Source organism: Atractosteus spatula, chromosome 4 (genome assembly GCF_055471065.1).
Source record: "Atractosteus spatula isolate fAtrSpa1 chromosome 4, fAtrSpa1.hap1, whole genome shotgun sequence".
Taxonomy (NCBI): Eukaryota; Metazoa; Chordata; class Actinopteri; order Semionotiformes; family Lepisosteidae; genus Atractosteus; species Atractosteus spatula.
In genome coordinates, this window is record NC_142709.1 from 73,192,617 (window position 1) to 73,206,126 (window position 13,510).

Here is a 13,510-nt window from a genome sequence, read left to right on the forward strand (position 1 = left end):
TACAGGAAAAATAACAGTATACAAGACAGCTTTATTAAAGAGCAACTAGTTTCACTGCAGAGCTTGAGGGATTTTGATAAACTTTTTCATGTTTTTAGATATGTGATGTACTTATGTCTGTGAGGAATGACATAATTGCTCGGCATACAGAATCACTTTTAAAATCTAGACTTGCTAGAATCAGTGAGCTTGTGCAGACTGGTAGGTCCATCTTCACATGTTCATTACACACTGTGGCTGAGCACACAGAGACAATCTGGCCCATTTCTCTGACTCTTCCTCTGACTCCCCTCCTTCTGTGTCCTACCTCGGTTCGTAATCAAGCCCGTCACACTGAGACATGTTGACTGTCTTGACAGAGTAATAAATCTGCCCAGAGATGACTTCTGCTTCAGTACTGGCATCAACAATATATTAGCATCCAACCAGGAGCTACAGTACCTTGCACTCAGGCAAAATTCATCTGGCTATTTTTTGTTTGCTTCTGGGGAACTACTGTATGCTGTATATAATGGGAATACTACTGTATGATGGCTGAAATGTGTGAAAGAAAGTCAAACAATAATATCCAACAATGATCAAATTAAGATTAACAGTCAATGTATCATACACACAAACTGTACTTATATTTAACACTATCTCATCAGCTACTCATGTTATAATCCTAAAAGCAGTAAATATTTTTCTTACCATTAATACCTTCTGTATATCACAGTTTGAGGGTTTCTTTATACTGTAAGTGAAGAGGTAAAGTCCTAGTTCAATTGCTGTAGGATTTTCTGGACCAGTTAGCTGATTATATATTTTCAATTTCTTTTTAATTATGTTAACTGTAATGCATGTGCGATATTCGGTAGTTCCATGGGGTGGAGCAGTGGCTCTGTGGCTAAGGATCTGCGCCTGTGGCTGGAAGGTTGCTGGTTCGAATCCCGCAGCCGGCAGAGGAATCCTACTCCGTTGGGCCCCTGAGCAAGGCCCTTAACCCCAGCTGCTCCAGGGGTGCTGTACAATGGCTGACCCTGCGCTCTGACCACAAGCTTCTCTCCTTGTCTGTGTGTCTCATGGAGAGCAAGTTGGGGTACACAAAAAGACAAATTCCTAATGCAAGAAATTGTATATGGCTAATAAAGTGATCTTATCTTAATCTTGATTATTTTGAAACCAGCAAAAAAAAATAAAATGTATAATTATATTATTCATAGTAGCCGTTGGTCTGGAAACTAATCCATTAGCAAGATTTAACTCAAAGTAACTTCAAAGATTCTACCCAGATTGGAACTGAATCCATGAAATATTGATATGAAAGAAATAACACCTTGCCTGTGTATCAGGGATCAGCTTGTGCCCATGACTCACACAGCCTGAGATTTCCTGTGAGTGACTGACTTAAAAATCGCGCCCAATAGAAAGTGCTTCCGATTGTTCTTAATTACTAGACTTTTCACAGTTCTGCTAAAACATACTCTTAAAAAATAAAGCACTCTGAAAAAAATAAAAAATAGCAGATTTTCAGAAAGACAGAGGTTTTTGCCTTTAGAGTAATCTGGCACCCTGTCTTTCTAAGAAAATGCTCTTGTACACATTGATTTTTCTTCCTCTTCAGCACTGTCACCCTGTTTTTAACACCCAAGACTAATGTGGAAATGCAAAGGTTCACAAACACACTGTGGTGCTAAAGTGGCAATTGATTTTGAAGTGTATTTTTCTGTCAACAAGAATTACCCAAAACAAAGCAGATGAAAACACTGACAATAACGCAATACAGTATGTTGTAATTTTCATCATCAAGAAGCATCAAGAATGTTCTATAAAACTGCATTTGGATATTCACCTTCCATGAAGCCTAACTCTTTTTTAGTATAAAGATGAGTTTCATCCCGGTTATTTCATTGCTGGGATATTAATAAACTCTGCTACTGAGCATATCTTTCTTTCCCTGAGCCTCAGTGCAACAAACATAAGATCACTGTTATGATAATTGCATCTCAGGTTATTTCAAGTATTGTATTATGAAACCCAAACACATAAAGAAATCCTTTTATGTATTTATAGAGACATGAAATTTAAAATATGCAATGACATTTTATGAGGAAATAAGGATTGCTTTATGAGTAATATACAACTGGAAAAAGAGACGGAACTTCTACATGAATTTCATATTTAGCGGTATTGACTTCATAGAGGAGGCAATTTTCAGCTGTTCTCTTTTTAAGCTAAATAAGCTGTCGATAACAATACCTGCCACTCATGTAGTAATAAGACAATCGTAAAGATCTTCACAACCTACTCCATCTGTCGTGTGCTCTCACTAGGAGCTGTGCATGTGAATTTTAATATCACTAAGGTCTCTGGTAGTATTCAGGCATGCTCCACATATCTCCCAGCAATGCTAGACTAAGCACAGATACAGAAGGAACAGGAGTTTGTTTGGATGGGCTCACCTCTGTGTGCCAACACCTTGCATCTGTGACTAAGAATCTACACATGTTGATGAACAGCACCATCTGTATGACTAACAAAAGCTGTAGGAAGATATCCTAGATATTAGGCCACTTCACTTAGTATCTGTTATCCTTGATACTGTTCGCATTAGCAAGGATTGTAACAATAAAGGCAGAACATTTGCTGAAAATATTTGCGGCGGTAGGAAATCACATAATTACCATAGAAACCCTTCATTAAACACAAATCTTTGAAAAACAGTGGATCATAATGCAGGCCCCTTGAGACAAATCTTAATTTTGCTGGTTGATACATGTTATTAAAAACGACACAATTACTGGTTAGGCTTAGGGAAATCTATTTGAAAGCCTAAAAAAGCTTAAAATACATAGAGGAACATTCTATTTATCTCTGTGTTTCTCAAAAGCAAAAGAAAAGAAGTGAAAAATATTGTTTTCTTTCAGAAGTATTAACTCCTGCACTTTCTATAAACAGCCATGCTTTAGAAGGATTTTTTCATTAAAACTGTTCAAATTCATTGAGAGATATGGATGCTGTTAATCACTACGCTTTCCAGAGAAACTGTGGAAACAACAGGAAATATAAACAAGAAGCTCGATGAGTTTGAGAGCTTAAATGTTCATAAAGGTATTTGATACAGGAATTAGCTTAGTTTTTATTCAGGTGTCTTTAGAGAGAAAAGTTAGTTTACAGGACCAGTTTCAACTGAAACTACAACAAAGAAATAGGCATAGCAAATAATACTTTAGCCGGGGGAGAATAGCAGGACAACGTGTAGGATACTTTATATTCTACTGATTAAGCAGATGGCAACAGATACTGTACCCCACATCTCCATATCAGTAAGGTATTTACATGAAATAAATTTCAAAATAATGTTTTTTTCTACAATGGTGAGAAAATTAAAGCAAAGTGGAAAAATTCAGAGCTTACACAAAAGACCCTGTAAACACTACTGAGGACATAGACGTAGACACTGACTGCACAGTATTTAGAACAGACTTTCAAGATGCTAATTATGTCCTTACAAGCAAGGGAAACAATTTTATAATGTTTTATACTGAGTCACCAAAAGAAGAGGCTAAAGAAGAGTTTGTTAATGTTTCATGACCAGTAACATACAGTACAACAGGCCTGATTAAAACCCAGTTTGATCCAGCATTCTGAGCAATGAAAGATAAGATGCTAACTGCTAACGATGCAGAAAAAGCTCTGTTGTCAAGTTACTGGTCTTGACTGTGTCATTAAAAACCAAATGCATTTTTTCTATGATGTATAGTCTCTGATCTGGGTCAGATTCTCTGGCTAATTTTCAAACAAGCTAGAAAGCATAAAACTGGAGATACTGTACATTGTTCAGGCAGTAATTCTATTACTGTTTCTTTCCCTCTCTTTGAACACATTTCAGAATAGCATGAGCAGTTCTGAATGACATAGGCTGTGAGCCAGCAGCCAGCAGGAGCTGATGTGAGCACCTTTGACCTTGTGGTCACAGAGAAAACACTTCAGCATGTTTTTTTCTATCTAACAAGTGCAGGCAAGGTGACCCGAATCCTAAATAAAGACCAAGGAGTGACCAACTTGCACGTGTCCCACCTATAGTATCAGACAGCTGGTTGTGTTAATGTGCTGTGTAGAATGCCAACTCTTAAGACTGTATGATAGGTAGGAGAGCCTCCAAAATAAAGTCCACAATCCAAAACAAATAAGACTCTTTAGAATGCTTACTGTATACATAGAGGGTTCTCTGTTGTGTTTTCATATAGAAACAATGAAGTGCTTGATTCTATAAAGCCACAGCATGTTTTCAGAATAGACTCAATGCTCACACTACAGATCTGGTAAACACTGCAGTTGTATTCTTCAAAGCCAGAGAGCCCTGTTAGAACACATCTCTAATGTACAAAGTCACAGTTGCTCAAGTGAAGAAATTTGAACCGTGATTCCCTTGAGATGCACATTGTTTTTAAAAATATGGTAGAGGAAGAGAGGAAAAATCCATCTTGAAGGTGGGTGGGACACAGAGTCTGTGACCTTGTCATGCCAGCAACAGAATGCTTCTGTATTCGAGTTGGTACTTGAGACAGGTTATGTCTGTACTCAAGCTCATCAAGCCAGAATGTGTACTGAGTACACGACCCCCACCTGGATATGACACTCTGCCTTCGGCACACGCTGGTGCCCATTCACTGGAGCCACTGGGATAATGTACCTCTCTCAAAGTTCAACAGCAGTGTCTGCAGCAGGGACTCAAACCCACAACCGCCGGTCATGAGTATACAGGTTTCCTAACTACACTACACTGCCCCCACCCAGTATGGTGAACGAAAGAAAATGTAAATGTGAAACATCCTGTTGAGTATTCATCAGGATGGTTATCAAATTAAGGTTAATTCTTGTTTAATGCATTTCAGATTTATGTACTGTAGTATATTCATAATAAAATGTCAGCCTGTGAGTAACTCTGTGGTGCTCCCTAAAGACCACAATAAATTCAAATAACATTAAAACTACTTTATGTATACACGGTTTCACGCAATAGGCACAGAGGATAAATCCTAATTGTATTGTAATTATCATTTTAATGCAATTTGCTCCTTCCCTAAATGCCAGGCACAAACTAGCACTGGATTTGCTGTAGTCCAGTCGACATTCGATAGGACACTGCATCAATCGTTCTCAGTGTGAGCATGCCCCTACTGAAGCCGTATCTTCTGCCTTTACTTCAATGACTCAGTAAAAGAGCAGTGAGCTTCTGCTTCTGCATCCTGGAGCTGTTTTGTCCTGAGGAGAGGCTCAAACTGCCAGCGGTCTTTCGCTAGCCTTCTCAGTCACTGAGCTAACAGAAAACCAGTGAGTGACAGACGGAGTGGAAGAACCCTGCCTCACACTTGTCGCTGCCAGAAAGCTACTCCACCACCAACGGCAATGTGCAGGACAGAGGCCAGACTTGAGCAGGCAGTCCCAACAGATATGCCCCATTCAAGCAGAATGCCTTGTGTGCTGTTTGTGACAGAAACCAAAAAAAAAAATAAAGACAAACTATGCAGATAGTTACCTGGCAAAGCTGGATTTGTATAAAAGCCTTCTTTCTCCCCCATTTTTAATCCCCTTCCTCCGAGAAAGTACTGTACTTACAAGGGAATCAGTTATCTAACAGGTCCGTCTCTCCGGCCGAAGTGTAACACTAGAGCTGCTTTCTCGTGTGCACAATTACCATATGTCCTCCTGACTCACCTGCACTTACCTAACCTGTTTTTCTATTAACTGACATCACTTCCTCCTTCCAGCTACTCTACCGCAGAAACCTGGAGTTAAAGCAGAAATGAAAAATGTTTTTTTTCCAAAAGAAATCACTGTGTCTCTTTTTTTATGTATTACTTCAGAGGCACCTCTTTTAAATTACCACTTAGCTGATTTTTTTAAACAGATTATATTTTAATTAGCCATTATTCTTACTTACTGAATTAACACCCTGGAGCAAATCTCAGGGGAGCTATCTGACACTTCTGTAATCTGTCACAGGTAGAACATGATTCTCACAGATTATAATAAAAAGGAACAAAGCAGCTTTTCGCACAAAAGGCAGCCGTAAAAGAAAACCAAGTACTTTTGTAACATTTAATAGTCATTCATTACTGTCACTCTACTACACTTTTCACTCAGAGAAAAATGACAGCTTGATTCTCGTCTAGAAGTGGCTTTTTTTTCCCCCTAAACTACTCGCGCAGTACAAACATCAGCCTGGGATGAAGGAACTTCAGGACGTCGGAGAAGGTCGGGGGAGAGGAGGCCAGTAGGCTCCCACCACTTGTCTGTTTCCCCGTCATGCCACGGCGAGTACTGGGCATACTGGGAAGCACCCCCACCCCTCTTCCCCCCAGAGCAGAACGCTGCAGGAAGCCGGTCGGACTGATTTGCGAGTCTCTGGGAGGGACGAGCAGGATCCCAGCAGCCCTGCGTGGCACCCAGGACCAGGAGCCGCCAGCGCGCCAGCACTCGGTCACGACAGAGCTGAGGGCTTCTTGAATGTGACAACAGGTCTGTAGTCCACACTGGCTGTTCGATTCCTCACAAATCATTAGAGGCAAAAGGGAGGCACACTCAAACCATACCCACTGTATTGTCCTAACATTTTCTCCTTTATTCCATTTCCAAATGCAGAGTTCCTCAGACATACAGTGCTGTACTTTAGTGGCACGTTTTTTAATAGAAAGGTTTTATCACTACCCACTCTCACACAAAGAACTAGAGCACAAAAGTCACTTTTGTGTGTCTTTTTATATATATATACAGTATATAATTAAAATGTAGTAAAAATGATAAGTTAGTTGAATAAAGCCTTTCCTGTGAGCTGGGAATTTCAATGAATTTAATTTCCTGTATTTTCTTAACACAGCCAGTGCATCATCACAGAGAATTTTAAAAAGGCAGCCACCGTTAATACGAGCACAGATCCGTTACTGGAACACTGTGCCTTGGCATCAGCACTCAAAACCCTTTCAGAGTAAAGATCCAGGTGATAATATTGTCATCTCTGCTCTTCTGCTCCATTATTGTCACTCTAATATGCATTTAATTAGGAGCGGATCAATAGCTACATGGTAAAATCCATCGACAACTGAGGACCACAGAGAGCTTCTTAGAAACATCGAGGAAAGAGCAAACAAAGCCGCATTTGTTTAAAGCATTAGGAAAAACGAGTCTCTTCGGCAAAGGGAAAATGTGTTTTAGGAGGCCCAGGCAAGAGTCAAGATGGCATGAAGTGACTAAGTAGCTGATCATTGGCTTAATTAATACCCTCTCTGGCACAACACACCATTTCTGCTCTTAGTGTTCTTTTTGTAAGCTATTCTTTTCCCTATTTATTTTTTCATTTGTTGGGGAACACAAATTAAGCTCTCCCGGTGGCTGTGCATTTTATTAATGGAGGAATGACACTTCTTTTACTGCATCCACACTTGCATGTGTTTCCTATTGCCAGGTCAGAACAATTTGCTCGTTGAACGCATTACTCTTTTTAAAAAAAATTCTGCTCCGTGTTTAACCGTAGGGACGCCAAATCGTGTTAGCTGAAAGCACGTGCATGCAGCCCCCTCCTTATCCCGACGAGCTTCCAGGATCAGAGTCAGCAGCCCTCCCCGCAGCTCGCAGCTCGTGACTCACTGCCTGGGTCCGCACTCAGGCTCCGGGGTCTTCAGGAGGTGTGGCTCGAACACTTTTTCTGCAATTTCTACCTGGAGAGCACCTGCTGCCAGGCCAGCAGGAGAAAGGTGAGAGGGGACAAACGAATTGCCAACTTTTTAACACTGTCCTTTTTCTAATTTTGCCTTTGGTGGGGACTGGTCTCTTCCCACAGCAGTACGCTTTCTAGACAGATCTTCTGCTTTGGATCTTTTTTTCATGAGCTGGAAACAAATCTTTCCAACAAAAACAACCCCTCTTTTGCTCAAAAGGAAGAGCTTTCTTCCTTGTCTGTCCCCAGAAGAAACCCATGGCAAGCAATGAAAATCTTTAGTAAAAAGAATCACACGACAGGACACAGAAATACAAATGCACTGTATATAATTGTACAAGTCCCGAAGAAGCACAAGCTGTCAGATTGCTGAACTCTACCCCCACCACTGGCTCACACTGAGGTTTTTTTAAGTTGTACTGTTATGTTATTTAACTTGTTGTTGTTGCAGCTGCTGTTCTGTGTTTATGTTTTTGGTGATTCCTTTAATGTCTTTGTGTTGGAGCACACATGCAAATAAGCATTTCACTGCACTTTTGCACCTGACAATAAAGTGAACTGAACTGAAGCAGCAGCACATTCAGTGATACATTTTGGAAGATGTGTTCAGTGTCTAACCCTTTGCCTTCAGGTAAGAGGATCATGCTTTAATTGAGCATTACTTTCTAACGAGAGAGGAAAACCACAAGTAAAAACAGGGTTTTCTGTTTACTGTGGTTACAGAACATCAAAAGCTGACTGAACAGTAAGCATTGATCCTTTCTTGCTGGGCCTGGTAATTTACTTGTTTTGTTACATTGGTTTTCAAAATCCACTGGGCACAATGCAGTCTGACATGTACAGTAACTGTTCACCTCAAAACCCTTTCCAGGGCTTTCAGTACAGCCCTTATGCTAGGAGCTAGAGGTCGGCCTTCGTGGCAAGAAATGAACACAATAGTCAGATAAACCAGATTTTATTTTTTATTGCACACTTCAAATGATTCAGTGATGTTTTACTAAGCCACGGTTTAAACCCCAAGGGCATCCTTGAGACGCCTGTGCTTCTAAAATATGAATTGCAAAGCTGATTTTCAGGTCCAGCATAGTGGTGTTGATTAGAGTGCTATCCTAATAAGAAGGAGTTTCACCTCCAGGACTTGAGTCTAGACTACATTTAAAGCAACAAAATTCTTTTGATCTGTAGAATACAAATCTCCCTGCCATGTGGTTAAATGGTGAGGGATAAAGTATACTGACACACAGAATAGGGCTGCCTCTCTCTGTACAGCCCTACATCAATGAGCAAACAACACAGGAAAAGGTTTTATCTTTGTTTCCTTGGAAGATACACCTACAAACTTTGGATTGATCTGTACTGTACATCATAAAGCCTGCATCAATAAATGAGTTTTGTTTACCGCCTTTGTGTGCGTCTTTTACACTGTACTCATGGAGGGTCCTGGGAGATATGCGCTTTAAGACCAAAATGTAGGTGCATACAGTAGATCCATCAGTCATATGTTTAAGAACTGGAAATCTTATATCACCAGCTGAGCTTTCTGAGAATTTATCCAAGAGTTGCCCATCAATCAAGATTGCTTTATAAAGGACCAATGCTACAAGGACAACATGGAGAAACAAGAAAATGTTCTCGCCACAGACTTGAGTGTCATACATCCTGGGACACAAGCTAGGAAACTGGTACTGTAATTTACACTCATTCAGAGTAGTTTGATTTCTGTGGTGCAGAAGTCATTAGTCTTCATCTTGGCCATATCTTTAGTTAACCGAGAACAGGATTTATTATGTGATTAGAGCAACTAACAAGTCTAAAGTGGGTGAGTACAAAATAAAAAAACAGGCAATTCTAAATTTAAAAAAAGACTGTTAATTTCTGACGTCATGAGAGACATCCTTTCCCAGCTGCACTATACTGAGCAGGAACATGGACAGCGGGATCTGGGAGCACAGATGTGCAGTTACTCAAGGAGATCCAGAGGCAGGTGTTCTTTTCACCTCCAAGACACCTCCAAGACAACCCACAGGAACAGTGCAGGCTTCATCCTCGAATTCATATCCATATCCATATCCATATAGCTCCTGAAAGACTGCGAGAATGAAGACATCTGGAAGGCAACGTAAAAGAGATGCTGCAAGAAGAATGAATCCTTACAAGAAAAAGGACATCCTGTGTGAGTCACAGGAGAGGAACTCCTGGACAGTAGCAAGAGGCATGCTAGGAGTAAGCTGGCTGAGAAACACTGGGAACAGAAGCTTAGGGAAGTGGGCTCATGAAAGCCGATGATGATATACAGTATCCGCCTCTATCGGTGCAACAGAAAATGGAATCAAAGCAGCAGCTAAGATGTGATGTTTTCATTTTCATTTGGGATACAAACGAACGGTAGCTCTAACAATATACTCAGGGAAGGATAATGTTCCATTTTATCGATCAGATCAGACTGCGCGCATACACTTTTCATTTGGCAACAGACCAATCCACACAGCAGCGGGAAAGGAAATGTGAAAACGGGCTATTGTTCCATGGGATTGCTCAGTCCCAGGCGGGATTCTTCTAGGGAAGTGAAGAGGACCCTGTCCTGGTCCCCAGTTACAGCACACTGCTTCCAAGTGACAGGGTCTTGGCACCAACACACTAGCTGCTTCTTAGCGCTGAGATCTCGCTGATAATAATGTCATCTCTACCCTTTACACAAACACTCACAGCCTAATATGCATTCATTTCTAAACAAATCAATAGGAACTGGGAGCCTCCTACTGATGTACATTTAAGACACTTGTACTCCAGTGAAAGCAGGAACACAAGTGAATTCATGTGAGCAGAAGGATCAGGCTTCAAATCAGCAAAATGTTCTGCAGTTTCACTTTTCAGCTACACAGCACTTACACAACTACTGCACCTTTCCTGGTTATTTTAGACAGTGTCTTTCCCTCACCTTTTCCAGTAAAAAGCCATGGATAGCAACTGTTCTTTTCTAACATTTAACACGTGGCCTAGTTATAGTGAGGGGACAGGCCAGAACCACCAAGGATACCTTTTTCCAAATGCTTTTCTTTTCCCTTTTATATCAATTCAAGCTTGCTTTCACCAAGCAACACCGCACATTTTGGGACAATGGATTCAGTAGGTGGCACTAATAAGTCAATATTACAATGGACCACAATCTGTAAATGCAGAGAAAAAAAACTGCATACAAGGTCTGCAAAGGGAGAACTTAAAGAGACCACCCCCCCTTTGTATTTAACATTGAGTGTTCTGAAGGAGAACACAGTGCAAAGCACAACAGGATCACTTGCATGTTGTGTTAAAACTAAAGCACAATTTAAAATAACGATATGGATTATTCAAATAAGGACAAGAAAATACATAAAACACAGCTTGGGATCTATTATCATAATGGCAAATCTGCCATCAGCATCTGAACAAAGAAACACTGAGGGTTATCAGCCTACCCAGCAGCGCAGGAGTGGGATGATTCCAGCACAGCTTTCAGGCTCTTGCTGTCCACAGAAATCCTCTGTACTCTAATGCAAACCTGGAAATGGCTTTGCACACTATGCGCATTGTGCTTTGTCATGCTGCTTAGTCATTTCATTTTCCCATCATAACATATACCACTGGCACCCAGCATTGCAGCATAAACACGAAACCACTGTATGTGATAGTGAGAGCATCATAGTGGTCAGGGCAGTATGACTCTGCTGCAAGTGCTTGTGCATTTACGTTTGAGTACAGGAGGTGCTTGTTGGCACAAAGGGTTGTGGGAGTAGGAAACAAGGTGTCCAGTCATGGTGTTGAAGTCTGAAGCCTGACTTCTTTCAAGAAGCAGCTGCATGACATCCTTATCCATAAAATAAAAAACTACAAAGCTACAGGTCAGACGTGCCGAATGGCTTCCTTTCGTTTGCTAATCTAATTGATTAACTGGAGTGCAGGCTGCTGTTATATGATAAAATAAGATTGCACGTCAAAAAAATGTGTCAAAACATTTGTGCTCAGGTTTCAGTAGCTTCGTGCTTCCAAAATACTGTCTACTTGAAAACAAATGGCTGAACACAACAAAGACATCTGGGGTGTCAAAACAAAACAGGAATGCATGTCAGAGCTCCAGTCTTGCACGATTTTACTGCACGTCACTGTCAACCCAGAACAATGCAATTGTCTGACTGTGAAACAGCAGGCATGCTCTGTTCTGCTACGTCTAGAAATAAATACATGTCAGAATATTCCGGGTTTATTGAACTTTTCCTTGTAGATTTACAGAACCTTGAGATTATCCAAATAAATATTTGGCGTTTCACAGTGACCCGCTTAGCCGATATGACAGGGTATGATTTACAATACTGAAAAGGTTCAATTCAGAGTCACCAGCTCTGACAGAAATTTATATTCCTGCTTCGCATTGGAATGTGTATGTTGCTATGAGACAAATTATGCTACTCCTCTGCCACTACACAGCCCAGCCCTCCTCAGTTACTGATATGTTTGTCAATAATTTTAATGTTTGAAATGATGACTGTTTCGCATTCTACCTAAAGCAATGGCAACAACTGTCTCAGGCAGGAGTGTGTCAGCACTCAGAATTTTTATTTTCCAGGAAGGTGAAGTACAGGACACTGTACAATATCAATACGGAAATTCTTGAAGTAATACCAGCGGGTTCTGCATGATTTACAGTATTCATTTGTTTCAGGCGAAATGAAAAAAAAATGTTTTAAGGCTACTGAGCAGTATATCATAAAGTTTTAAATATTATCATTGCTGTTAAAGTTTTTACTCAGTACATAGTGAGAGGGAGAGAGCTGTTTTATTTTGTTAGGTGGGATTAAATTTCTGTGAATGACAGAAATCATCGACTCTCAGGCAATGTTAAGACGACTCAGTAATTAAAAATCAGGTTCCAAACAGAAACCGCAAATGGCTCGACTAGTCAGTGTGTAAGCGCTCCGCTGGGATTCAGTCCTGGTCACTCGTGGGCTCCGTGCACTGACAGTCCAGTGCCCACCCCGGACAGTGGACAACCCTGCTATCTGTAAAGACCTGTCCTCCGACAGTACTTGGGCAGAACCTTCTTGCTCATTTGCAAAAAAGCAACTCAAAACAGCAAAGGTGGGGTCGGTTGGTGTTAATGCTTTATGTGTTAATACTGCACGTATCTGCCCAAGTCAAGAATCGGCGCTTGTGCTGCCACTGCGGTGCTCGGCAGGTCACGTTCAGACTCGCTGAATGCCATGATGACCCGGCCCTAAGGTGGGAACTGTTTAAACAAAGTTTAGGTTCACAGGAGCCACCAGATGGCTGACTAAATGTTCAGCAATGTATCAATGTGTGGGTGGACCACACGTTCCCAGATATCATTATTTTAGTACTAGGTGACGGCCCATGTCCTTGATCGGCGCCCTGAATGACAGGAGAGCACACAAGCACTAAGCACTTCCAGCAGTAAGTTGATCACGGTTCATGTGTCAATTTTGTATTGCGTTTAAGGGCTGTGTAGGTTATTTCCTGTCACACACATCACACTCAGACGTCTCTTGACATAAAAATTGCACATGGCAATGAATGTGTCTGAGTGCAGGAATCGCCGGTGACTGGTCTGTTGGCGTCATTATCGCATGACAAAGGGTTTTCACAACAAACAACATACAGTATTCAACTCCAGTGATGATTCCTACTCATATCAATGCTGTTTGAAAAAGCAGCAAACCTTCTAGAAATAATGCAGGCTGTTAACATTTAAAATGTGCTTTTTTTTCAAATTCACACCGCACATATTTAGGGAAACTATCACATTCACACGTTCTCTGT

General features: G+C 40.9%; 1 protein-coding gene across 1 annotated transcript in view; it reads right to left on the bottom strand.

Annotated features, from left to right (window-relative positions):
- naaladl2 (N-acetylated alpha-linked acidic dipeptidase like 2) overlaps nt 1–5,618 on the bottom strand; it is a 259,632-nt gene extending 254,014 nt beyond the window's left edge. The window contains exon 1 of the mRNA XM_088913972.1: nt 5,522–5,618. Coding sequence (XP_088770098.1) covers nt 5,522–5,564 — 43 coding nt within the window. The 5' untranslated portion in view covers nt 5,565–5,618. The remainder of the gene's footprint in view (nt 1–5,521) is intronic.
- Between the last annotated feature and the right edge of the window lie 7,892 nt (nt 5,619–13,510).